At 39.2% G+C, this 24929-nt stretch overlaps 1 protein-coding gene across 4 annotated transcripts; it reads left to right on the forward strand.

Annotated features, from left to right (window-relative positions):
* The first annotated feature begins 280 nt into the window (after positions 1 to 280).
* On the forward strand, positions 281 to 24929 carry LOC103608669 (myosin-2). Of its 4 annotated transcripts, none has more exons than XM_008593066.1 (38): positions 281 to 484; positions 579 to 722; positions 2595 to 2751; positions 3967 to 3994; positions 4078 to 4190; positions 4258 to 4370; positions 5163 to 5226; positions 5350 to 5448; positions 6236 to 6339; positions 6889 to 7027; positions 7384 to 7502; positions 7592 to 7741; positions 8922 to 9092; positions 9228 to 9537; positions 10179 to 10252; positions 11102 to 11189; positions 11275 to 11392; positions 12522 to 12645; positions 12733 to 12869; positions 14219 to 14474; positions 16062 to 16304; positions 16397 to 16573; positions 16656 to 16801; positions 16885 to 16975; positions 17062 to 17451; positions 17944 to 18070; positions 18785 to 18903; positions 19046 to 19242; positions 19968 to 20151; positions 20229 to 20394; positions 20497 to 20621; positions 20778 to 21086; positions 21175 to 21378; positions 21919 to 22044; positions 22137 to 22307; positions 22390 to 22494; positions 22614 to 22709; positions 24646 to 24929. In XM_008593066.1, the coding sequence occupies exons 1-38, from the start codon at positions 281 to 283 to the stop codon at positions 24796 to 24798; spliced, it is 5841 nt and encodes a 1946-aa protein (XP_008591288.1). In that variant the 3' UTR covers positions 24799 to 24929. The 4 variants fall into 4 exon arrangements, with proteins under 4 accessions (XP_008591288.1, XP_008591289.1, XP_008591290.1 ...); XM_008593067.1 differs by having other exon boundaries at positions 4078 to 4186; positions 4278 to 4370; positions 9228 to 9568; positions 10186 to 10252; XM_008593068.1 differs by having other exon boundaries at positions 4078 to 4186; positions 4278 to 4370.

The following is a 24929-nucleotide window of genomic DNA, read 5'->3' on the forward strand; positions in this document are numbered from 1 at the left end:
CAGCAGTGCTGAGACTGTAACCCAGTTTCCTGATTAGAATGTGAGTCTTGGAGGATGAAAGAAGGTAATGCATGTAAAGCCCTGAATACAGTATTGTGACCACCTGAGCATTTAAGTTCTTGAGACTCTGTTTCAATAACCATAGTATGGTGCACAGCAGACCTACTTAACTGGGCCCATGAAATATAATCAATATAGAGATTTATTGGTATACCTGGCAGTTCAGACTTTCCTAGTGTGAAATGTTTTATCTCCTCTAGGACCTCTGAGTTCAGCAGCCATGAGTTCCGATGCCGACATGGCTGTTTTTGGGGAGGCTGCTCCTTACCTCCGAAAGTCTGAAAAGGAGCGCATTGAGGCCCAGAATAGGCCCTTTGATGCCAAGACTTCTGTTTTTGTGGTGGAGCCCAAGGAATCCTTTGTCAAAGGGACTGTCCAGAGCAAAGAAGCAGGGAAAGTGACAGTGAAGACCGAAGCGGGAGCGGTAAGTAGAGTCCCAGGAGCCTGCCACGTTTTACTGATTCTTTTTTTGTTTGGTAACAGAATTGACATAAACCGTTATCCTTCCTGCTTACCAGACTCTGACAGTTAAAGATGATCAGATCTTCCCCATGAACCCTCCCAAATTTGACAAGATCGAGGACATGGCCATGATGACTCACCTGCACGAGCCTGCTGTGCTGTATAACCTCAAAGAGCGCTATGCAGCCTGGATGATCTACGTGAGTGCCCCCGCCCCCACCAGTGGTCTTTATCATCGTCTCTATGCACCCTACCAGCCCACTGCTTCCACTGTAGCATACATGGGTCACAAGTAGTGGCCCATTCTACTTTCACTAGCAGCATAAGTCTCATTATTGCTATTGTAAAGCACAGCCCAGAAGCCAGCATTTCATCCTCATCTTCTCCTCCAAAGCCAGAGAAGGCAATCATCCTGTTGGCTGGGTTCGCCACAGGTCCCTCGAACAGACATTTGAGCAGCTCCTGCTTATATCTCAAGCACAGGCCTAAATCTTCCTCCTCTCCCTCCCCATTCTAGCTACAGAATCATCCAGAGAGAAAAGATAAACTTATGTTTTAACACTTAAAAAGGATTATTTTAAAGACCAAATTTCAGTCATTTTTCTCCTCCAAAATAATAATTTGTATCTGAGTGCTCTGGTTCCTTCTATCTGGAATGCCACCTCCTCGGTAAAACCTTTCCAACTTTCCCAAGAAGAGTTCGATGTTCTGTCCTATTGTTTCTGTCCCTGCAATAACACTAACCATGTTTTTCCTTGATCATTCATTTACATGACTGTAATTCTATATAGACTGGGACATCATCTCATTTATGCTTTATTCCTACTGCCTTGCAAAGACCTGACACATAATACACATTCACTAAATAATTTTGAATTGCATTTATTATGTTATATTCATATTTTTGCATAGTTTAGCAAGTGCTGGTATTCAGCTGGGCAACAACTATATAGGTGTATCTGGTGTTCATGGTCATCATCTCTTCTAATTGACTGGCACCTGTCCTAGACCAGCTGTCAAAGATTTTTAAAATCCCTCTTTTGTAATCATGATGCATTTACATCATTTTGTGCTCTGTTTCTTTATAACTTAAAAATATTTTGCAAATATTTTCCCAATGCTGCTACACACTTTCATGTTTACTTTTGTACATTCCTGCATCCTATTTTCTTAAGAAGATTTACCATAGTTTACCTAAACATTCCCTTATTGTTGGGCACTTAGATTATGTCCAAATGTATGTTCTCATAAATTTGAATCTTGATGATGCAAAAGAAATATATGCCTGTTTCCTTAAAACAATAAAATGTCTCACAATACACATTAAAACAAACAAACAAAAAATCATGCTTTTGGAGCTCCTGCTATGTAAAAATCACTGTTACAAGAAGCTCCAAGCGAAGTAATAAGAAATATGAATTGTGGTTCCTTCCCTCAGGGATTTTGCTATCATATTGTTGAAACTGTCAACTAGTTTTCATGCTGATACCTTGAAGAAATGTAGAATACTGATGCTCCTTGACTTACGATGGGGTTACATCCTGATAAACCCACTGAAAGCTGGAAATATCTTTCAAAATGCATTTAATACACCTAACTGATCAAACATCATAGTTTAGCCTAGCCTACCTTAAATGTGCTCAGAACACCTACATTAGCCTACGGTTGGGAAAAACCATCTAAAACAAAGCCTATTTGATAACAAAGCACTGAATATCTGGTGTAATTTATTGATTACAGTACATTATAGAGTACAGTATCAGCTGCTTGCTCTCATGATTGCGTGGCTGACGGTCAGCTGCAGCTCACTGCTGCCCAGAATTTCGAATGAGGTAATATCACATATCGCTAGCCTGGGGAAAGGTCAAAATTCAAAATTTGAAGTACGGTTTCTACTCAATGCATATCAATTTTGTACCATCATACAATTGAAAAATAAGTCGAACCATCTAAGTCAGGGCTGTCTGTATTCACTTAAAGTGCTCCTTTCTGTTAAAATTTAATGAATAAGTGAATTGCACAAATAACGGGAAAGGACTTTGGGTACTAATTCTTCTTTTCCTCTTGCACAGACTTACTCAGGCCTCTTTTGTGTCACTGTCAACCCCTACAAGTGGCTGCCAGTGTACAATCCTGAGGTGGTGACAGCCTACCGAGGCAAAAAGCGCCAGGAGGCCCCGCCCCACATCTTCTCCATCTCTGACAACGCCTATCAGTTCATGCTGACTGGTGAGCAAGTTGAATGCTTTATTTGTTCAGAATCTTTTTAGAGCAGAGCCATAGAAGAAAGGGACTCTAACCAAACTCGACACACTCTTTGAGATGATCACCTTTAGTTGAGGCTGGTGTATTTGTGAGGGAGAAGGCCTAGGAAGGACAGAATGTAAAAAATGATTTGCAATCCCTAATATTACATAATTGTTAATGATCTCTTAAGCTTTTAAAAGTCAGCAGAGGTTGACCGTAGACAGTTTTCTTTTGTGTGACTCAGAAACTCAAATAATGTTGAGCAAAAATACAAATATATCTGTATGTATGAACACACATACATGCACACTCATCCACACACAATCACACATACAAACTGGGTCTCATTACTACAAGCCAAAACGCAGAAGAGTAAAATTTGTCTCTGTGGTTTTCTCCTCAACATCAAAAATTGTGACCAATGAATGGTCTCTCTGTATTAAGGATGGCACAAATGCTATGCCCTTTGCCCAGAACTGACCTAAAAAGGCTCCAGATTTTATGGTATAGCTGGTATTGAGTGTTATACCATGACTCTGCTTACTACGGTGTTGTCTCAGCTAGACCAGTATAAGGTCTTTGTGACACCTTGGGAAAGGGCTTAGAGAATTCCTCTCCAGAGAGAGTAAAATATCAAAATGAACTAAAATATAACTGAAGCTATGAGTACTTCCAAAGCTACCACCTTTACTATACTTACTCCTTCACACACATTAAAATGCCCGTTTTTTATTACTTCATATACCTGCAATAAATACATCACTCACCTAAATTGTCATCTAAACCCAACTGAAGAGCCAAGTCCACTTTTGATATTTATTTAGTGGTAGAGAATTAAAAAGAAAAGTCTGATGCTTCAGGGAAATAATACAGCTTATGTGATCATCGCATACTGTGGCTTTCAAATATTTTCTCTCACCATTGAATTTTTTCCCCAAAAGAAATATTTCTTGGAAGACTTGAATATACAACAGATAAAAGTGGCAGTGATCTGTTTAAATGGGTGCATGCGTGCTAAAGTTGGGGGGGCAGTGGGGAATAAGAGAAGAGGTACTGGAAAGGTGGTGGGCCTTAGGCAAGCCCTAAGGATTGAAAAGCCCGGACTGAAAAACACTAAATTTATTCCATTTTGCTTTACTGACCATTTACAAATATATAAGAAAACAATAATCAATGTCTATAAATTCTTTTTTGTAGACCGGGAGAATCAGTCGATCCTGATCACGTAAGTAGATTTCATGCTTACTTTTCATGGCTGTGATAGCTTCTAGCTTTGGGATTTCATCTGGTTTAATTTTGGTCTGACAGTGGAGAATCTGGTGCAGGGAAGACTGTGAACACCAAGCGTGTCATCCAGTACTTTGCAACAATTGCAGTTACTGGGGAAAAGAAGAAGGAAGAACCTGGCAAAACGCAGGTAGGTCTGGTGGCCAGAGTCAGAATCAAGACTCTTGTCAGGGCTCAGAAGTCTGGAGCCCCGGATGTGAGAGCTGCTCTTTCCTTTGCAGGGGACTCTGGAAGATCAAATCATCAGCGCCAACCCCCTACTGGAGGCCTTTGGCAATGCCAAGACTGTGAGGAATGACAACTCCTCTCGCTTTGTAAGTCTCTTGGTCACTATGATGGACTCTATTCACTGGTCAAAATCCACGGGATGTTTGTGAATACATTCTCTGAATCCTTTTGCGTCCACATTATATTACACTGTGGTTCCTCCCTTTTTGTCTGAGCGTGGAATAACATGGATCAAAGCCCCATTTTAAATGATATGTGACCCTTTTCTTGAGTTCTTTCTTATCTTTCATTACCTACAATTATTCACAACTTTTTAGATTTTACTTTTCATTGACAAATAATAAATTGTATATATTTGTGGAATATAATGTGACGTTTTGATATATTCATACACTATGAAATGATCAATTAACATGTCCATTACTGCACATACTTAGCATACAATTTTTAAATCAAAGATAAAATACTTTTTTACCTACAAAATAGTAGATAGACCTTTTTCTTTTTCTTTTTTTTGTCTTTTTTTGTGTCCGGCAACGGATCGCAACCCTCAGTGTCGCGCCCGTACTGGACCGGGACCGGCAACGGGATCGCAAACCTCGGTGCTGCGCCCGAACCTCGCTCAGCCAGTGAGCGGGAACCGGTCTGTATGTGGGATCCGAACCCTCGGCAGGAGCGCCACCATGCTCCCAAGCAGCGCACTGTAGCAGTGCGCCACCGGGCCAGCCTGGAGATAGACCTTTTTCTACGTGATACAAATAGCCTCCGAATTGATTTAATACTAAAGCATTAGCATTTAAAGTGTTTTGAGTTTCTCAAAACACTTTGTTTTTGATGTTATCTAAAAACAAGTTAGTAATATTAGTTTTCCTTTCAAGGGTAAATTCATCAGAATCCACTTTGGCACTACAGGAAAACTGGCTTCTGCTGATATTGAAACATGTAAGTGCTCAGATATCCTTTAAAATAATTTCTTTCTTATGACCTATATGATTGTCCAAAAATCAGATTTACATGTCACATGAATTTTTACACTTTCCCTGTTTGTTGTTTGTTTCCTTCCAGATCTGTTAGAGAAGTCTAGAGTCACTTTCCAGCTTAAGGCTGAAAGAAGCTATCATATTTTTTATCAGATCACATCAAACAAGAAACCAGAACTAATTGGTAAGAAACATCACAATTCCTTTTCGGAATTACTGCACCGGCACCTATCAGTGCACGGTCCAACCTAGAATTCTATAACTGAATTTGGTCAGCTTATATCATTTTATTTTAAAAAATAGCTTTGTTAGTTTGGTAACAATATGTTCATTAGAAAAATTCAAAAGAAAGCAAAAGGAAAACTGAAAATAACACTTCCAATTTTTGCTGCTCTGAGATAACCATTATGAACATTTGGATGAATATCATTCTAGTCATTTTCTATACATGTATCTTTAAATATAGATACATACAATTTACATTACTGAAATCATATTTACATGCTTTTCTGCAATCCACTTTTTCACTGAGCAATAATATATTATAGCTTTTTCCATGTCAATAAATATAGCTTTACATTATTATTTCTAATGGTTGCATAGCATTCCATTCTAGAGATAAGCATAATTTACTTCACTATACCCGCTTTAAGGATATTTAGATTGTTTCCAATTCTGTATTTTATATATGCAACACTTTAATAATTATCCTTATAGATACAACTTTTCCCATTATATGATTATCTCCTTTAGATTATAGTGGTTTTCTGAAAATAGAAAATGATAAAAGACATCATGACACCAACTTGAAGGTGTTTGGGGTGGTGCTAAATATCCTTTAAATGTCCCTTCAGTGCCCATCAATCATCTTTCAACCAAGCATCATATAGTGCCTGAGAATTAATCTAGACATCTCTTGTTTTAATGAAGAGAATAATTATGCTTATCTTTGCTCTGTTCCACGTGCTTAGAAATGCTCCTGATTACCACGAACCCATATGATTACCCATTTGTCAGTCAAGGCGAGATCAGCGTGGCCAGCATTGATGATCAGGAAGAACTGATGGCCACAGATGTAAGTAAAACACAAGAAAATTGGAATTATTAAGGTGGGTCAGAGCAATGGTCCATCAAGATAAATATTCAGTCTCTAGTAAAAGTGGCAAAGGAAGATAAATATATATATATATAAATAAATATATTCAAGGACGAGCATGGATGTTCCCCCTGGAGTCAAATGAAAAGATTAGGATGTGCCCCTACATTTTACTTTAACTTAATAGTCTTTAAAGATCTATCATTTCTGAATTTATTTATACCATTTTTTTTAGATCTACTTGCATTAGATCCATGTCACCTCTCAAAATAACAAGTTCCTTAAGATTACTATCCTTGTTCTCTAAGTTTACTTTTTGAATCAGAGGGTTTGTGCCTATAATTCTAATGCTTTGTGCTAGCCTTTGGTTGACCAAGTCTCTATGCGCCTAATCTAAGGGGTTCCTCGGCCCCCATTAGTAATGGAAGCTTCCTCAGTTGGACCAAGTCAGGAATGAGATCGTGATGTATTGACAGCAAGAGTGTGGATATCGCAACCTAACAGTTATCCTATTGGTTGTATTGACAGAGTGCTATTGATATTTTGGGCTTTACTAATGAAGAAAAGGTCTCCATTTACAAGCTCACGGGGGCTGTGATGCATTACGGGAACATGAAATTCAAGCAAAAGCAGCGTGAGGAGCAAGCGGAGCCAGATGGCACCGAAGGTATCAACTGAGTCATCCACTTGATTTCACGTTTGTTTGAAAATCACATTCTTAACTTCTTATCCATGATATTTCCTAAGGAAGACAAATTCACTTTTAAAAACTGAGTTATAAAGTATACTTAAATAACATACTTCGGGAAGCACAGGCATTAGATATTTCCTATAATTTCTGAAGTTCTTTAGGGCAAGCTACCCATGATCAAGGTCTTGAACTTAGTGGAAAAAATGGGCAAGACTACTCAAAAAGATATATTGAAACACTGGCACAAAATACATGTAGCTTAAAAAATATTTTTTAAGAAAGTGGGTTTCTTTGGGCCATAATAACATTGTTCTATTTTTTCTTCCTTTTAGTTGCTGACAAGGCAGCCTATCTCCAGAATCTGAACTCTGCTGACCTGCTCAAAGCCCTCTGTTTCCCCAGGGTCAAAGTCGGCAATGAGTATGTCACTAAGGGCCAGACTGTGGAGCAGGTAGGTAAATAATTCAAATTCACCACCAGGGACAGAAACATTTTTACAGTCTTCTAATAATTTTAAGGGTTATATCTTCATCTTTCAAGGTGACCAATGCAGTAGGTGCTCTGGCCAAAGCCATCTATGAGAAGATGTTCCTGTGGATGGTCACCCGAATCAACCAGCAGCTGGACACCAAGCAGCCCAGGCAGTACTTCATCGGGGTCTTGGACATCGCTGGCTTTGAGATTTTTGATGTGAGTTGGTAGCTGCTTGGTGAGAGGATTTTACAGTAAGGCATGGAAATATCAATAAGAAGAAATTTGAGGGTATTATAACCTTTTCTTATCACTATTGAAATTATGTTAAGATTTAAAAGAGAGAAACTGGGTAGCTACTAATCATTTATTGTGGTGGCAATTCCGCTTCTATGAGAAACAATGCACTTAATGAGGACTTTTCAACTTGCTATGTGATCCAAAGGGAGTTATGAATTTAGCTTGGTGCAGTTTGGGTCAGAGGGAGGCTAAAAATTACACAAACGAAGTGGACATAAAAATATCAAAAGTAAACCTGTGTGACATATAATATGCTTTGAATATATGGTGTATAAATTATTCAGAAATATTTAGGCAAATAATGAGAGCTGAGAAAATGTTAATAATTTAGAGTCAGCATTAATAAACTCAATTAACTTTTAAGGCTCATTAGTGTGATACCATGAAATAAAATTTCATATTTGATTAAGAAATACATTTTTCCTGCTTACAGTGCTTTCTAATTATAAAATCAAAACTTGGGCATTGCAGAAGATAGAAAACTAGAAAACGGCAAGGAAAAAGATTCCATTTAATTCCACTACATATGTCTAGTTAGTTAACATTTTCGTGATTTTTAAAAAAATACAAGTGTGTGTTATCATACTGTATGTAATATTTGGTATCTTATTTGTTTGTTTTTTAAATTTTTACATTAATGAATAACACGGGTGGCAATTGTTGCTCACTTGAAATGCTGACCATGGTGACTTCCTTGCAATATAGACTCGTTACCGGCCAGATTCTCATGGGTCACAAGTTGGCCCTTAGATGCGTCAACAGACAACTTTCAACTCTCTGGAAAATGCAAGAGATAGTGGGAATACACATGGGATGATTAAGTAGAACTCAGGAAAATACCTGAGTAAACCTATGCAAATGCAGGAAAAGAGAATTAATAATGACTTAGGATTTTCTATAAAATGACAGTATGGAAAACAGTGGATTTCACATGCCTTCAAACTTCCCACACTTTTCACTTTTGATTTTAAAGGAGTCTCTTCAGTGCAATGATTTTGACATCTATAATCTAAAAGTTATTGAACATATATTTGTTAAAAGTCCTATATAAAAAATGCTCAATTTGCTTAACAGTGAAGTAACACATCTCTTTATTTAGTTCAACAGCTTCGAGCAGCTGTGCATCAACTTCACCAACGAGAAACTGCAACAGTTTTTCAACCACCACATGTTCGTGCTGGAGCAGGAGGAGTACAAGAAGGAAGGCATCGAGTGGACGTTCATCGACTTTGGGATGGACCTGGCTGCCTGCATTGAGCTCATCGAGAAGGTCTGTTTTCCATTTAAGAAACCATGTTTTGTGACAACTGCTATATATTATTCATTGCATCTTACTTTAGTTCTACAGACAGAGAAAAAAAATTTTAAATAGAAGTGCCATTTTGTGTTGTGGTCTGCTTTTTAGCCTATGGGCATTTTCTCCATCCTGGAAGAGGAATGCATGTTCCCCAAGGCAACAGACACCTCCTTCAAGAATAAGCTGTATGAACAGCATCTTGGAAAGTCCGCCAACTTCCAGAAGCCTAAGGTGGTCAAAGGCAAAGCTGAGGCCCACTTCTCCCTGATTCACTACGCTGGCACCGTGGACTACAACATCACTGGCTGGCTTGACAAGAACAAGGACCCCCTGAATGAGACCGTGGTTGGGCTGTACCAGAAGTCTTCACTGAAAACTCTAGCTTACCTCTTCTCTGGGGCTCAAACTGCTGAAGCAGGTAATGCTAAAAAGTCTAATATTTTCTCTAGGTATTACAAAAAGTGATATTAGATTGAGGCTGGTGACCTCATAGCCCTGGCAGAAGGGTTGCAGGCCAAACCCCTTGTTCCTACAAGTATTGAGCAGGTAGGCTGTGTGGTAATTATATATTTGTGGCTCACCCCACTGACAGGGACCCTACTGCAAAGGATTGGAGAGGAACTATCAAGCTCTTAACCAATGAAAAGCCTTGGCTTCTATAATTTTACTCCTGCTTCTTCCTCCACTGGAATTTGCATATCTGGATATTGCATATCTAAGGATATCTAAGGCAATGTATTGACAAACATCTACCCGTCAATACTAGCTTCTGTTGATGATTTGTGAAGTTAGGGTGGGCCTCAGTGTCCTAACATTGGAAAGTCCTTCTCTATATGGCAAGGTGAAGACCCGTCACTTCATTTCCCAATGGAAAAAGAATCACAGAAAAGTAGATGCAAGCTTAGTTGAAAATTAAGATTCATTCAAGCTCAAACAGAGAGGTCAAGAGGGTGGAAAAATGCTCTATTTGATAGGCACAGAAATCAGCAAATAGGCAAGAAGTAGCCCTGATGATTCAAAACTATATTTGAATGACACCTTTTCCTCTTTTTCCTCCAGAGGCAAGTGGGACTGCCAAGAAAGGTGGTAAGAAGAAAGGCTCTTCTTTCCAGACCGTATCGGCCCTTTTCAGAGTAAGGAAGACCTGTTTTTGACATTCTCCAGTTACTTTGAGAATTGGTTTTTAAAAGCACAAGACCTTTCCACAAGTCGTTTGGGAAAGGACTAATATTAAGTAATGACTTCTGTTGATTTAATTTTGGAGAAAAGGAATTTAAATTACTCAGAAATTATTAGCTCATTTTTCATGCTAAGTCACATAATAAAGAATATTTTATAAGAAATTTTATACAATACTCTGCCATTCATAATCTAGCTGACTCATGAGAAGGAGCAATGACATGTACTCGTAGAGACTAAAAGACATCAGTAAGACTAATGAAATCTAGCAGCTAATCTGCAACAAAGCTAATATGGTATCCTTGCTCTTAATCAGTCAATCCTCAATTATAACTGGTAGAATTATTCTCTTGTAAATAATCCTTCTGCCCTAAAAACTAATAGAGCTGGGAAAAGGGCATCTATACTTATAAGAAAAAGTCTAACTGTGGTGCAGCTTGCACTTCATTATTGGAGAATTATGGAGTTTAGTAGAAGAAAGAATAACCATCCAGTATTCTTTTACAAGGATGGGAAGGCAACATCCTTGTAAATGTATGTTGGTGGCCAGCATGGGGACCACTGTAGGAAGAAGCAAGGTGCTTGTGTAAACTGAAAAGAAGCACGTGTCATGCTGCCTTCTATGCATAACTCCTAACAACTCAAGTGCAGAAAGATGTACAGAGAAAGAAACTGCATCTCAGGAGAAGGATCAGTGTGTCACCTTAAATGAAAACTAACCATACTGGCCATTCAACTCTATCACCAACTGCTCATAACCATATCTAAAGTCTGAGATGACAGGATTTTTCCTGATTTTATAGGAGAACTTGAACAAGCTGATGACCAACCTCAGGAGTACCCATCCTCATTTTGTGAGGTGCATCATCCCCAATGAAACTAAAACTCCTGGTAAGAAGTTCTAGAGTGAAAGTGCAAAGCATGACTGCCCCACCTCTTTATTAATAACTGCAGTGGAATAAACATGTATTTTTAGGGGCCATGGAGCACGAACTTGTCCTGCACCAGCTGAGGTGTAACGGTGTGCTAGAAGGCATCCGCATCTGCAGGAAAGGATTCCCAAGCAGAATCCTTTATGCAGACTTCAAACAGAGGTCAGACACTCCTAATTATGGTATATCTTGAAGTTTAGTATGAACAAACTTAATACAAGCAAAAAAATTTAGCAAACATTATGCTTCTATTTGTTATTTTTAACTTGGCACAAAAAAGGAGTAAAACACTTTTAAAATATGAGTATGCCCCATTGTAAGCACTGTGCAGAATTTTCATTGGATTTACCAAGTTCCTGGCTTAACTCATAGATGTACACATTAACATTGATAATTATGAGACCTTCCATATTTGAGTGCTTAATATGTTTGAATTGTTTTATTTAATCCTCACAAAAACCTACTAGAGGTAAATACTATCAAGACCTCATTTTACAGATGAATAAGCTGAGGCTCAGGGAGATTAAGTTACTTGTCCAAAGTCACACAGTTAATAAGCGGCTGAGTTATGAACTCTCCTATTATGTATAGCTACAAATAAGTCATTTTCTGCCACTTCCTTCTATCTTCATCTTTTTCTTTCACATGTTAGTTTCCCAGTGTCTCCCAGTTTACATGTCTCATGTAGGGGATATGTCACAGTAACAGCTTCTGAGATCCTTATTCGCTTCCCTGGACAAGCCCATCTGGAGAATCAAAGAAGAAGCTGAGGGGACAAGAATCTGGGTGGCAGCCACAGGGAGCTAGTCTCCCCTAAGTCTGGATCAGGTGGAGTTGACAGAGAAGTTCAGTGCTCAAGACAAAAGCACCCTTTAGTTTGACTTTAGGTGATTAGGACAGTTCCCCACACCTAAAGTGTACCTTCTAGACAATTCCTCAATAAAAAGTAGCTTTCTCAAACTCAGGACCTTAAAAAGCAAATGCATCTAGCAAGGATAACACATTACATTTTATTGGTTATCTACACCTAAATGTGAACAAGATTATAGAATCCTATCCGAGAACAGTGTTTGATGAGGCAGAAAGGAAAGCTGCAACTGTGAGGGAAGGTAAGCTGGAGCAAAATTTGGTAGCCAATAGATTACCATCCATGTAAATAATGTCCTCCCTGTGAACAGAGAATAATAATTTACTTTGAAAACTCTGATTTTTTAAATGAATTATTTAATATTTAGCTACTATTTGTGTCATCAGTAAACCAAGTTTTAAAAAGCTATGTTTACTTTAACAGATACAAGGTATTAAATGCAAGTGCTATCCCTGAAGGACAATTCATTGATAGCAAGAAGGCTTCTGAGAAGCTCCTTGCATCCATCGACATTGACCACACCCAGTATAAATTTGGTCACACCAAGGTAATATGCTCTAAATCTGACCTGATGCCATTCCTGTCCCCTGAACTTTATGTACAGTTTCTGATCTGCAACTCTTCCTATGTATAGGTCTTTTTCAAAGCTGGTCTTCTGGGGCTTCTAGAGGAGATGAGAGATGACAAGCTGGCCCAGCTCATGACCCGAACCCAGGCCAGGTGCAGAGGGTTCTTGGCAAGAGTGGAGTACAGGAAGATGGTGGAGAGAAGGTACAGAAACATATCGTTTATTCACATATTGTTCTTCAAAAACACATTTAAGGTGGCTTACGATTAAAACTCAGCTGTGATAAGGACACCAAAGTAAAAAGAAATGAATAAGAGTCCTATAATAAAGTGGGGATACACAGGTACCAGAAAACTTAAGATTGGGATCATCACCGTGGAATGTATTCTCAATATTTGGGTAAACAATTGAGAAGCATAAAATGTATTACCAGTGAGTAAGCAGAAACAAACTTTTCCTTTACACTTAGTTCTAATATGAATTTATTGGACAGATCATTAAATAAGGGACATTGAACTGAATAGCAGACAGTATTTTCAACAGAGGTTTTACATAGGATGCAGAAACAACTTGTATATGGTTATTTCTATTATTAAACTATCATGATTTAAAATATCAAGGGTATTTATCTGTGAAAGATTTTTTGAAGTAAGTTAATACAATGTCACCAAGGTATGTAGCTTTTGGGTGATCTAATTTGATACAGGGACAGAGTTCAAAGACCTTAGAGCCAGGTGTCTCAAACTGCAGGATACATACGACCAGGACTATTTCTCCATAGTGAGAAATGCATTTTACATTACCGCCTGTTCATCCACACATATATGTACGTGTAAATATATAAATGATTTATGTGAATCAAATTTTTATTATGCCAATATTTTCTATTGTATTCTATTCCACTAAAAATAATAAAGTTTGGTCATGACCCACTATGTATATATTTCAGTAAATAATTACCTATATGAGAGGGTAATTAATTTAAAAAAATAATTTAGACTAAAACAAATGTGGTATTACAGAGTAGAATACAAAACACATTACAATACAAAACCAGAGATTTTCAAGGAAATCCTGAGTTTTTTTTTCAATCTCATGCCCCACGTCCCTCAAGGGTCATGCTCACCCTTCACTGCCCTTTGCATTATTTTACTAGGAACATTTGAGAAGCACTGGTGTAGAGCAGAGTTTCTCAAAGGGTGGTCCTTGGACTTGCATCAACAGCATCTCTTGTGAACTTGTTAAAAATGCAAATTCGGGGTCCCCATCCCAGATCTTCTGAATCTGAATCTCTGGAGGTGGGGTCCAGGAATCAGTGTTTTAACAAGCCCTTTTGGTGATTCTTACACATGCCAAAGTTGGAGAAGCAATGATGTAGAGGAAAGAGCAATTAGCGAGTCCTTGACCATCATCCCAAAATATAATTTCTTTCATCCTAGCATTTGAAGGCAGGTGAGGAATAGGGTGGGGCAGACCCTCCAACTCTCACTGCCAAGATTTCACATCATTTCATTATCACCACAATACCTAATTTGCATCAATTCAATTTCAGAGAGGCCGTCTTCTGCATCCAGTACAACATTCGAGCCTTCATGAACGTCAAGCACTGGCCCTGGATGAAACTATTCTTCAAGATCAAGCCTCTGCTGAAGAGTGCAGAAACTGAGAAGGAGATGGCCACCATGAAGGAAGAATTTCAGAAAACTAAAGACGAACTTGCCAAGTCGGAGGCCAAAAGGAAGGAACTGGAAGAAAAGATGGTGATGCTGTTGAAAGAAAAAAATGACTTGCAGCTTCAAGTTCAGGCTGTAAGTTGGGATATCATCCCGGTTATTGCAGATCAGGATACAAGTGCTAGAACTCTGGCCACTACGGACAGTGAGTTGGATAGTCAGCCTGGGAGATGCTCATGGGAGGGAGGAGGTTAAAGCACCCTGATGGTACTAATAAAGGTCCCTCTACTTCTTCATTGCCCAGTAAAGCCCCCCAAACTGACACCAGGCCAATGATGCAGAACTGTCTGTCATCTGCCACTCTACACAATTTCATCGCTATGGGATTCGTGACTTCTTTTCTCTTTGAATACAGTCCTTAAAAATAATTTTAACATGATACAACTCCAAATAAAATATGAAGGGGAAGATAGATTAGAGAGAGTGATTTTTTTTCTGAAACCTCCTTGAACTTCTTCTAGATGTCCATGGGTCTTAAATTATAATATGGACAGCTCACAAATGGCAATATTTCACATCAAATTTTATTAAATTATTGTTTGTTATGGATCTCAAAAACTGATTCGCTCTTTCCAGTCCATCCCTAGTCATTGCCCCACCGTGCCACTCCTGGACTGCTGCACCGGTGCCTCGGTTGTTCTGCCTACCCCAGTTCTCTCTTCTTCCACCCAGCCTGCTCACTGCTCACTTCTCGACCAATCATTTTAGAACTGCTTTCATCAACTCTTAAATGTAATTTATAAGACTGTCTTTCATTCGGGGTGAATTGAATTGGTCTGGTATAATCTACTCATCACAAAAATCACATTTTTTTTTTCTGTTAAGATTGGTCTCTGCTGCCAAGTTTAGGCGGTAAAATAACTCCTGCTAGTGGATTACAGAAGGAAAAATAGCTCTTTTCTGCCCCCACCTCCTTCAAATCTATCTGAAGTTTCTTCTGTTGTCCCCGGAGATATACCCAGAATCTGTCCTACACCATTATATTCACTACATGGCACATTTTATTCTTTTATGTATTCAAAGGCTGATTTAGCGGATTACTGATGAATATATATTTGAATGTCTCTCTCATTTCCTGTCTGCCCCTACCCCCATAACTGGAAACAGCAGGTTGCCAGGGATTTCTTGATTTATGCCTCAACTTGAGTTTAGAGCATCATAACCAGGATCATATTCCAGTATTTCAGAGAGAAACATTTCAGTAGCAGCTGTATCTTGAATTCAACCTGCTGGAATGCTTCCCCACCTCTCTCCTGCTCCTCTCCCAAATAAGTTGATTTCTGAAAACCCAAATCCTACCCATCTCTCAAAGCCCAACTCAAATACCACTTCTTTCATGAAACCAACCCAGATCCAACATCTCTGATCTCTTATATCATTAATTACTTTCTACATTAATGACAGCTTTGGGGAGACTGATTTTCTAATCTACTGTAAGAATACTCTCTTCTAAATGAACAGGACAACGACTGACATATTTTGGTTTTCCCATATGTGGAAAATGTATTGCACACAGTAGGTGGTGCATAAAATAGGAGTTTGTGAAGACATAAATAAATGAATGAATATAGGAAATCCAAAGGACCAATTGCAGAAATTTATACTCTTATTGTAAAATATTTCATTCTTTCTTCCCAATTTTGATTTTGCTTTTAACTCAAGGAAGCTGAAGGCTTGGCTGATGCAGAGGAAAGATGTGACCAGTTGATCAAAACCAAAATCCAGCTTGAGGCCAAGATCAAAGAGGTGACGGAGAGAGCCGAGGATGAGGAAGAGATCAATGCTGAGCTGACAGCCAAGAAAAGGAAACTGGAGGATGAATGTTCAGAACTCAAGAAAGACATTGATGACCTTGAGCTGACCCTGGCCAAGGTTGAGAAGGAGAAACATGCCACAGAGAACAAGGTATGAATCCTCTGCTGCTGTACTATGTGGAGGTTCTGCCAACCCACTGAGCTTCTTTATAGCAGAGATCATCCCTTTCTTAACTTTTGTAGGTAAAAAACCTCACAGAAGAGATGGCAGGCCTGGATGAAACCATCGCTAAGCTGACCAAAGAGAAGAAAGCCCTCCAAGAGGCCCACCAGCAGACCCTGGATGACCTGCAGGCAGAAGAGGACAAAGTCAACACCCTGACCAAAGCTAAGATCAAGCTAGAACAGCAAGTGGATGATGTAAGTCTAGCATTATCAAGGAAATTATTTTCTTCTAAAGAAAACTAAGCATTCCTTCTGACTCAACATTATTTATATTTAGCTTGAAGGGTCCTTGGAGCAAGAAAAGAAACTTCGCATGGACCTAGAAAGGGCTAAGAGGAAACTTGAGGGTGACTTGAAGTTGGCCCAAGAGTCCATAATGGACATTGAAAATGAGAAACAGCAACTTGATGAGAAGCTCAAAAAGTAAGTTTGGAAGGATTGCTTATGGATTTGCTTCCAGTGTTGAATATGGACTAAATTGTTGTCTTTTGCTACTTTCCTAAAAGGAAAGAATTTGAAATGAGCAATCTGCAAAGCAAGATTGAAGATGAACAGGCACTTGGCATCCAACTGCAGAAGAAGATCAAAGAATTGCAAGTAGGTACATGATTTCCATCAGTCTGGCTCAAAGAGGCACAGTTATAACACAAAGAAGCTGAGTTTGTGCTTGTTGCCCTTCCCAGGCCCGCATTGAGGAGCTGGAGGAGGAAATCGAGGCAGAGCGGGCCTCCAGGGCCAAAGCAGAGAAGCAGCGCTCTGACCTCTCCCGGGAACTGGAGGAGATCAGCGAGCGGCTGGAAGAAGCCGGTGGGGCCACTTCAGCCCAGATTGAGATGAACAAGAAGCGGGAGGCTGAGTTCCAGAAAATGCGCAGGGACCTGGAGGAGGCCACCCTGCAGCACGAAGCCACGGCTGCCACCCTGAGGAAGAAGCACGCGGACAGTGTGGCCGAGCTCGGGGAGCAGATTGACAACCTGCAGAGGGTCAAGCAGAAGCTGGAGAAGGAGAAGAGTGAGATGAAGATGGAGATCGACGACCTTGCTAGTAATGTAGAAACGATCTCCAAAGCCAAGGTACTACAGATTCTGGGAAATTGTTATTAATGACAATAATCCATCATGGACACATCATAGTTTGCACAGGGCACTTTATACACATTAAATCATTTAGGTCATCTGTGTTTTCTGGGTCTCCAGTTGGAGAAAACAGATCTCCAATATTTTCAACTACTCAATAAGGAAAGTTTCATTATAAATAAAGACCACGAAGTATTTTTGAACATGCTTTTAGAAAACATACCATGTAATTATTACAAAATCTTCAAATTAGAGCATAATTTTAATTTTTGTATATTAATATTGAACTGATCTTTACAAGTAGCTTTCATAAAATCTAAAGAAAAAAATTCTTGCATATCACATTATGTACAAGTATAAGAGAATTTGATTTATTTTATATAGCAAAACAAATATTGGGGTTTTTTTGCTTTGGGAGAAATTATAGCTACCACAAAGATGACTAGCTTAAAAGGTTTTCACTTCCTTCTTCTACTTTTTCTCACATAGGGAAACCTAGAGAAAATGTGCCGCACTCTAGAGGACCAACTGAGTGAACTTAAATCAAAGGAAGAAGAGCAGCAGCGGCTGATCAATGACCTGACAACCCAGAGGGGACGCCTGCAGACTGAATCTGGTAATTCTCCCCACTTTCAGGGTGCCACAGAGTAGAGACAATGTGGTTAAGAACAAATGATGTCGTGGTGTGAGAGCCTAATAAAAGCAACTGAGAACATGTGTGATTCATTGAATGGCTCAGACTTTCAGCTTACATGCAAAGTCATTTGGGGACAATGCTGGAGATAAAGATTTCAATATGATTGGATCAAGCTCTCTTCCAGAAAGGCCTTGAGTATTTGTTCTCAGAAGGGATGTTGGCATTAGGGGTCACTCCTGCATGGGTTCAAGGCTTCTGTCTCAGGCCAGATTTCTTTTTATTTATATCAGCATGACCTAAAGTCCTGAGTGAGGCAATGAACAGTCTAGTCTCTCAAAAGTCCTGTGGAAGTGGGACTACATAGAACTGGACATTTTAGCTCCCTTCTTTGACAGCATCACTTGGTTTTACACAATATCATATAACCCTGAAAGAATTAACTATGCAGAGGACAAAAATAATTTAAACTGTATTTATTCATTCAAATTGACACATAAATTTCACCATAAAATCCAGAAATTTGACATTGAGCACATGAAGATGTCAACAGAGAATTCAATCATCTGAGCACTCAATTTGGGGGAATACGAGTTAAAATTTATTTCTAACATGGGCTTGCAGAAATTTTTCTTCACTTAAAAAGAAATGGTGTCATTTTCTTTTTTTTTTTTTTTTTTTTTTTTTGCCTGTCAGGTGAATTTTCACGCCCACTTGATGAAAAAGAAGCTCTGGTGTCTCAGTTATCAAGGGGTAAACAAGCATTTACTCAACAGATTGAAGAATTAAAGAGGCAACTTGAAGAGGAGATAAAGGTAATTATTATTCTTAGACTGATTTTTTTCCCCATAAGATGACCGTAAATGGAGCCCATTATACTAACTTTTAAAGGATTTTGAACCTTAAGAATTAAATGTTTAAATAGCCAGTAAAATGAAGGCCTAACTTTCTCCATAGGCCAAGAACGCCCTGGCCCACGGCCTGCAGTCAGCCCGCCACGACTGTGACCTGCTGCGGGAACAGTATGAAGAGGAGCAGGAATCCAAGGCCGAGCTGCAGAGGGCGCTGTCCAAGGCCAACACCGAGGTTGCCCAGTGGAGGACCAAATACGAGACAGACGCCATCCAGCGCACGGAGGAGCTGGAGGAGGCCAAGTATGTGCAAAGATAGAGAGAATGTGCAGAAAACTTTGTACATTGAATCGGAAAGATACAAGCATTGAAGATTCTGTGAATTAGTTCACAAATGCTCATTAATTAACTTCTATTTGCCAGTCACTCTCAGGCACTGAGAATAAGACATGAATAAAACAAACATGTTCCCTGCCCCACTAGCCTAAAATCTAGTTTAAAAAACAAAGAATAACAAATAATAATAATACAGACAATTAGAGGCCTTATTGCTGCTTGTCTAGTACACCAAGCTCATTGCTGCTTCAGGGTTTTGAATGTGTTGTTCCCTCTGTCTGGAATACTCTCTTTAGATCTTCCTCTAGCTCATTCTGATTTCTTTTAGATCGTGACTCAAATGCTACCTCCTCAGGAAGGCCTTCTCTGAGTATCTAGCATAGCTGCCCACCATTTACCGTATTTTATTTTTCTTCACTGCACTTACATCTGCAATATGTTATTGTGCATTTTCTGACTTGCTAATTGTTTATCTCTATCACTTGTTTGTAAGCTTCATGATGGAGAGACCTTTCTTGTCTTGTTCACTGATGGCGTACCCTGTGTCTGGTTCATAAAAGGAGTTCATCAGTGCTTTTTGAATGAATGAATAGTATTAATATGAACTTTCCAATACATTTCAGTGTGGCAATTCTTATTACCTAATTCTTATTACTACTCACTTCTCCCTAAAAACATATAAAATCTTTAAGGAAGAAGCTGGCCCAGAGGCTACAGGCTGCTGAGGAACACGTAGAAGCCGTGAACGCCAAATGCGCTTCCCTTGAGAAGACAAAGCAGCGGCTGCAGAACGAGGTCGAGGACCTCATGCTCGATGTGGAGAGAACAAACGCTGCCTGTGCAGCCCTGGACAAAAAGCAAAGGAACTTCGATAAGGTAATTCCTGCAGTGTCCTTTGCTCTGCACTATTTTCCTCTGTCCTTTACAGCATGTAACTGCTCTTGGTTTTTCAGATCCTGGCAGAATGGAAACAGAAATATGAGGAAACACATGCTGAGCTTGAAGCCTCCCAGAAGGAGGCCCGCTCCCTTGGTACTGAGCTGTTCAAGATGAAGAATGCCTATGAGGAATCCTTGGATCAGCTGGAAACCCTAAAGCGAGAGAACAAAAACTTGCAGCGTGAGTCCCTTCTGCTTCCCATAATATTCATAACTTGGAGGAATCTTTCTCTTATGTCATCTCTTTGACCAAATCCCTACCTATCTTTTACCCAAACAACAGAGGAGATTTCTGACCTTACGGAGCAGATTGCAGAAGGAGGGAAACGAATTCATGAGCTGGAGAAAATAAAGAAGCAAGTGGAACAAGAAAAGTGTGAACTTCAGGCTGCTTTAGAAGAAGCAGAGGTACGGATCATATCGTGCATTATACAGAAATTCAGAAAAGAATTGAGCCTATCTGCATAGATTGAATAACTGTACACAGCACAAAATTATCAGTGTGCAGAAAAACTTCAGAATGCCTTCATTCCCCTGCTAATGTCACCTCTCGCTGTCATTAAGGCATCTCTTGAACATGAAGAGGGAAAGATCCTGCGCATCCAGCTTGAGTTGAACCAAGTCAAGTCTGAAGTTGATAGGAAAATCGCTGAAAAGGATGAGGAAATCGACCAGCTGAAGAGAAACCACATTAGAGTCGTGGAGTCGATGCAGAGCACGCTGGATGCTGAGATCAGGAGCAGGAATGATGCCATCAGGCTCAAGAAGAAGATGGAGGGAGACCTCAATGAAATGGAAATTCAGCTGAACCATGCCAACCGCATGGCTGCTGAGGCCCTGAAGAACTACAGGAACACCCAAAGTATCCTCAAGGTAAATGGGCCCAGGAGAAAAGTTCCGTGATGATCGGGGTGACTGCCACCCTGAGAACGTGGTGTCTCAATGACTGTTCATTCCACAGGATACCCAGATCCACCTGGATGATGCTCTCCGGGGCCAGGAGGACCTGAAGGAGCAGCTGGCCATGGTTGAGCGCAGAGCCAACCTGCTGCAGGCCGAGATCGAAGAGCTGCGGGCCACTCTGGAGCAGACGGAGAGGAGCAGGAAAATCGCAGAACAGGAGCTCCTGGATGCCAGTGAGCGTGTCCAGCTCCTGCACACCCAGGTGGGATCCAGCACAAAGAACTCCCCTGTAGTAAACATTTGTATCTCAGAAAATATAAGCCTGAATTTTTTTTACATAACAGCCAGGTTTTATACTTCTATTGAATTTTCACTATATTGAAAACTTTTCACTTTTATTTTGAGAAATTATTATGAATTCACTTCCTAAAATATTCTGAAGCTGTCCCATATTCTATTGCATTAATATCTTTATTGACCCTCGTGATCAATATTGACAATTTCTTTGTGGAGAAACAGAAATGTTATGAACATCTATTATAATTTTATCCTTGTGACTGGTCTTGATGATAAATGGCAGTTATAAAATTATAGAACTATTCGGTCTACTTATAAAGTATGCACTTGAAGATGCTGACTGTTCTCTAATTAATTTTATTTTATGGCACTACATGACAAAATTCTTCACTATTGAAAGGTAATTTCACCTGCAAACTATTATGTGAATTTTGTTTTAAAAAAAATGGCTACTATTAAATACTTTGGTAACACTTTAAAAAATTTATAACTTATCTTTAAACAGAACACCAGCCTGATCAACACCAAGAAGAAGCTGGAGACAGACATTTCCCAAATGCAAGGAGAGATGGAGGACATTGTCCAGGAAGCCCGCAACGCAGAAGAGAAGGCCAAGAAGGCCATCACTGACGTGAGTGGCAGGCATATTTCTCCACTGATTTAGCAGTGAGATTTCCTGACATCTATAACTTTCTTGATTTTCTTGATTTATCTGCTAATTAGGCCGCCATGATGGCTGAGGAGCTGAAGAAGGAGCAGGACACCAGCGCCCACCTGGAGCGCATGAAGAAGAACATGGAGCAGACGGTGAAGGACCTGCAGCTCCGTCTGGATGAGGCCGAGCAGCTGGCACTGAAGGGTGGGAAGAAGCAGATCCAGAAACTGGAGGCCAGGGTGGGTCTCCTGATATCTATCTATTTCCATCTATGTCTGGTGCCTTAGTGGATCAAAGTTTTAAGAGCCTACTTATTTGTAGGTACGTGAGCTGGAAGGAGAGGTTGAGAGTGAGCAAAAGCGTAACGTTGAAGCTGTCAAAGGTCTGCGCAAACATGAGAGGCGAGTGAAGGAACTCACCTACCAGGTATGGCAATAGTTTTTATCAGCTAAGCGCTCTTCCAAATATATGTGAAATATCATATGCAATGATGCAGCAGTCATGTGCTTTGGAAGTAAGGCCCTGTGGTTTTTATAATCTTTCAGACAGAAGAAGACCGGAAAAATATTCTCAGGCTTCAGGACTTGGTAGATAAACTTCAGGCAAAAGTGAAATCTTATAAGAGACAAGCTGAGGAGGCTGTAAGTATCCTTATGATAGAATGGAAGAGAGAAGTCCCAGGGTTAAGAAAAGCTAATAAATAATTGTATTACTACCCATCAATGTAAATAAGCTGTTCATTTTTTACAAGACTGCATACTTTAAAACTTTGCACATGTTTGTACTTATTGCTTGTCATTGGTAATATTGATAGCTTGATTTTAAAAGTAAACTTTCAACCCATGAAGAAACCTCAAAAAATTTAAAAGCAGAAATAATATGTGCCATATTTTCTTGACATGGTGTGAGAAAATTGTAAAGTGATGAGAAAATACAAATAAAAATTGCCAGGTATTTAAATTTTTTTTTAAACTTTCCTAAATAAGTCTTCGGTTAAACTGAAAATAAAATGAATAATTACTGAATGGTTACTAATTATAAATAAAATCGCAGGAAGAGGCTACCTTTCCGCACTTACAGAATGTAGTCAAAGCTGTGCTTGGAGGCTAATTCATTGCTTTTAAATGCTTTCATTATGAATCAAAAATAAAAATAAGTGAATATACTTACAGTCCAATCAAGAAATTATTATAAATAATAATGATAATAATAAAATACTGGAAGTAAAAAGTACTGTTAAAAATAAAGGCAGGGCCGGCCCGGTGGCGCACTGGATAGTGCGCCGCTTGGGAAGCGCGGCGGCGCTCCCGTCCGAGGGTTCGGATCCCATGTACAGACCGGTTCCCGCTCACTGGCTGAGCGAGGCGCGGGAGCAACGCCGAGGCTTGCGATCCCGTTGCCGGTCCCCGGTCCGGTACGGGGGCAACACTGAGGGTTGCGATCCGTTGCCGGACACGGAAAAAAGATAAAAAAAGACAAAAAAAATAAATAAATAAATAAAAATAAAGGCAGACATTGACGAGTTAGAGTACACTATTTTCTAATTAGATAATTTCAGTAATATTTGTTAACTTCTGGGGAATTAATAAAATAAATATAATTAATTAAATCAAGGAAAAAGAAAGAAAATGCAAACATTAGTAATGACAAAGGGGATAAGCCATACATGTAGTGAAGTTTTTTAATGTAAAATATAAATCTCTCAATAAAATGAAATCCAAAAGAAACTGACCATTTTGCTAGGAGAATATAAATTGCCACATTGGCTGAATAAGTTATTTCACAATTACTTTTGAAAATGGACCCAGGTCTAGATAGGTCTTTTACAATTTCAAAGAACAGATAATCCCCCAATGTTGTAAGCTGTTGAAGATCACGGGAAAAGACAGAAAGCTTTCCAGTTCATTTTTAAAAGCTTATATAACTTTCATACCAAAACCTGTCCAAGAACAGGAAGGGGAAAAACTAAAGACAGTCTTACTCATGAGTGTAGTTGCTGCAAAGATAAACTATTAAGTAGTAAAACCCTTACTTTATTAAAGGAATTGTCTACCAGTTATTAAATTCTCACAATGTAGTGATTACTAAATATCAGGGAATCTGTCAATAGAAACATTGACAGATTCAAAGCAGGAGAAAAAAAGATGACAGCTTTGAAATGTGTCAAAATGATATATGATAAAATTCAAAATTTATTTCAATTTTTAAAACTATTAATAAATTCATCCTTAATATGATGAAGAATATCTAACTTGAGTGAACAGTCATCATCTTACAGTAAGCATTCACAACCATGAGTTTAGTATTCTTTCCTTCTTCTCTGATCTTATATTTTTTTCTTGCTGTACTTGTGGTACATATCTTTTAACATGTTTTGGTTGCAAAAATAGGGATGCAATTATTTAATAGACACCAAGTCCCAAATAAATCATAAAATTAATTTCAATGATAAGCAAAATCTAGGAGGTGGAAAGATTTTACTTATCTGTAGATGCCAAGTCCTTTCTTCCCTTAGGTCTACAGAGTCTAGAAAGATACGTGGTATGAGCTCCTTATGATTCCATTTTTTATTTTTAGGAGGAACAATCCAACACAAATCTGTCTAAATTCCGCAAGCTCCAGCATGAGCTGGAGGAAGCCGAGGAACGGGCTGACATTGCAGAGTCCCAGGTCAACAAACTGCGGGTGAAGAGCCGGGAGGTTCACACAAAAGTCATAAGTGAAGAGTGATCAAGTCCAGTGCTGTGGAATGACCGAAGAAAGGCACAAAATGTGACATCTTTGGTCATTTATCTCTGTAATTTTTGTCTATTCTACCCCATTGCAAAGAAAATAAAGAGCATTGGGTAGTTTTCAAACAA

The sequence above is a fragment of the Galeopterus variegatus genome, unplaced genomic scaffold, assembly GCF_000696425.1.
Source record: "Galeopterus variegatus unplaced genomic scaffold, G_variegatus-3.0.2 Scaffold8675, whole genome shotgun sequence".
Lineage (NCBI taxonomy): Eukaryota > Metazoa > Chordata > Mammalia > Dermoptera > Cynocephalidae > Galeopterus > Galeopterus variegatus.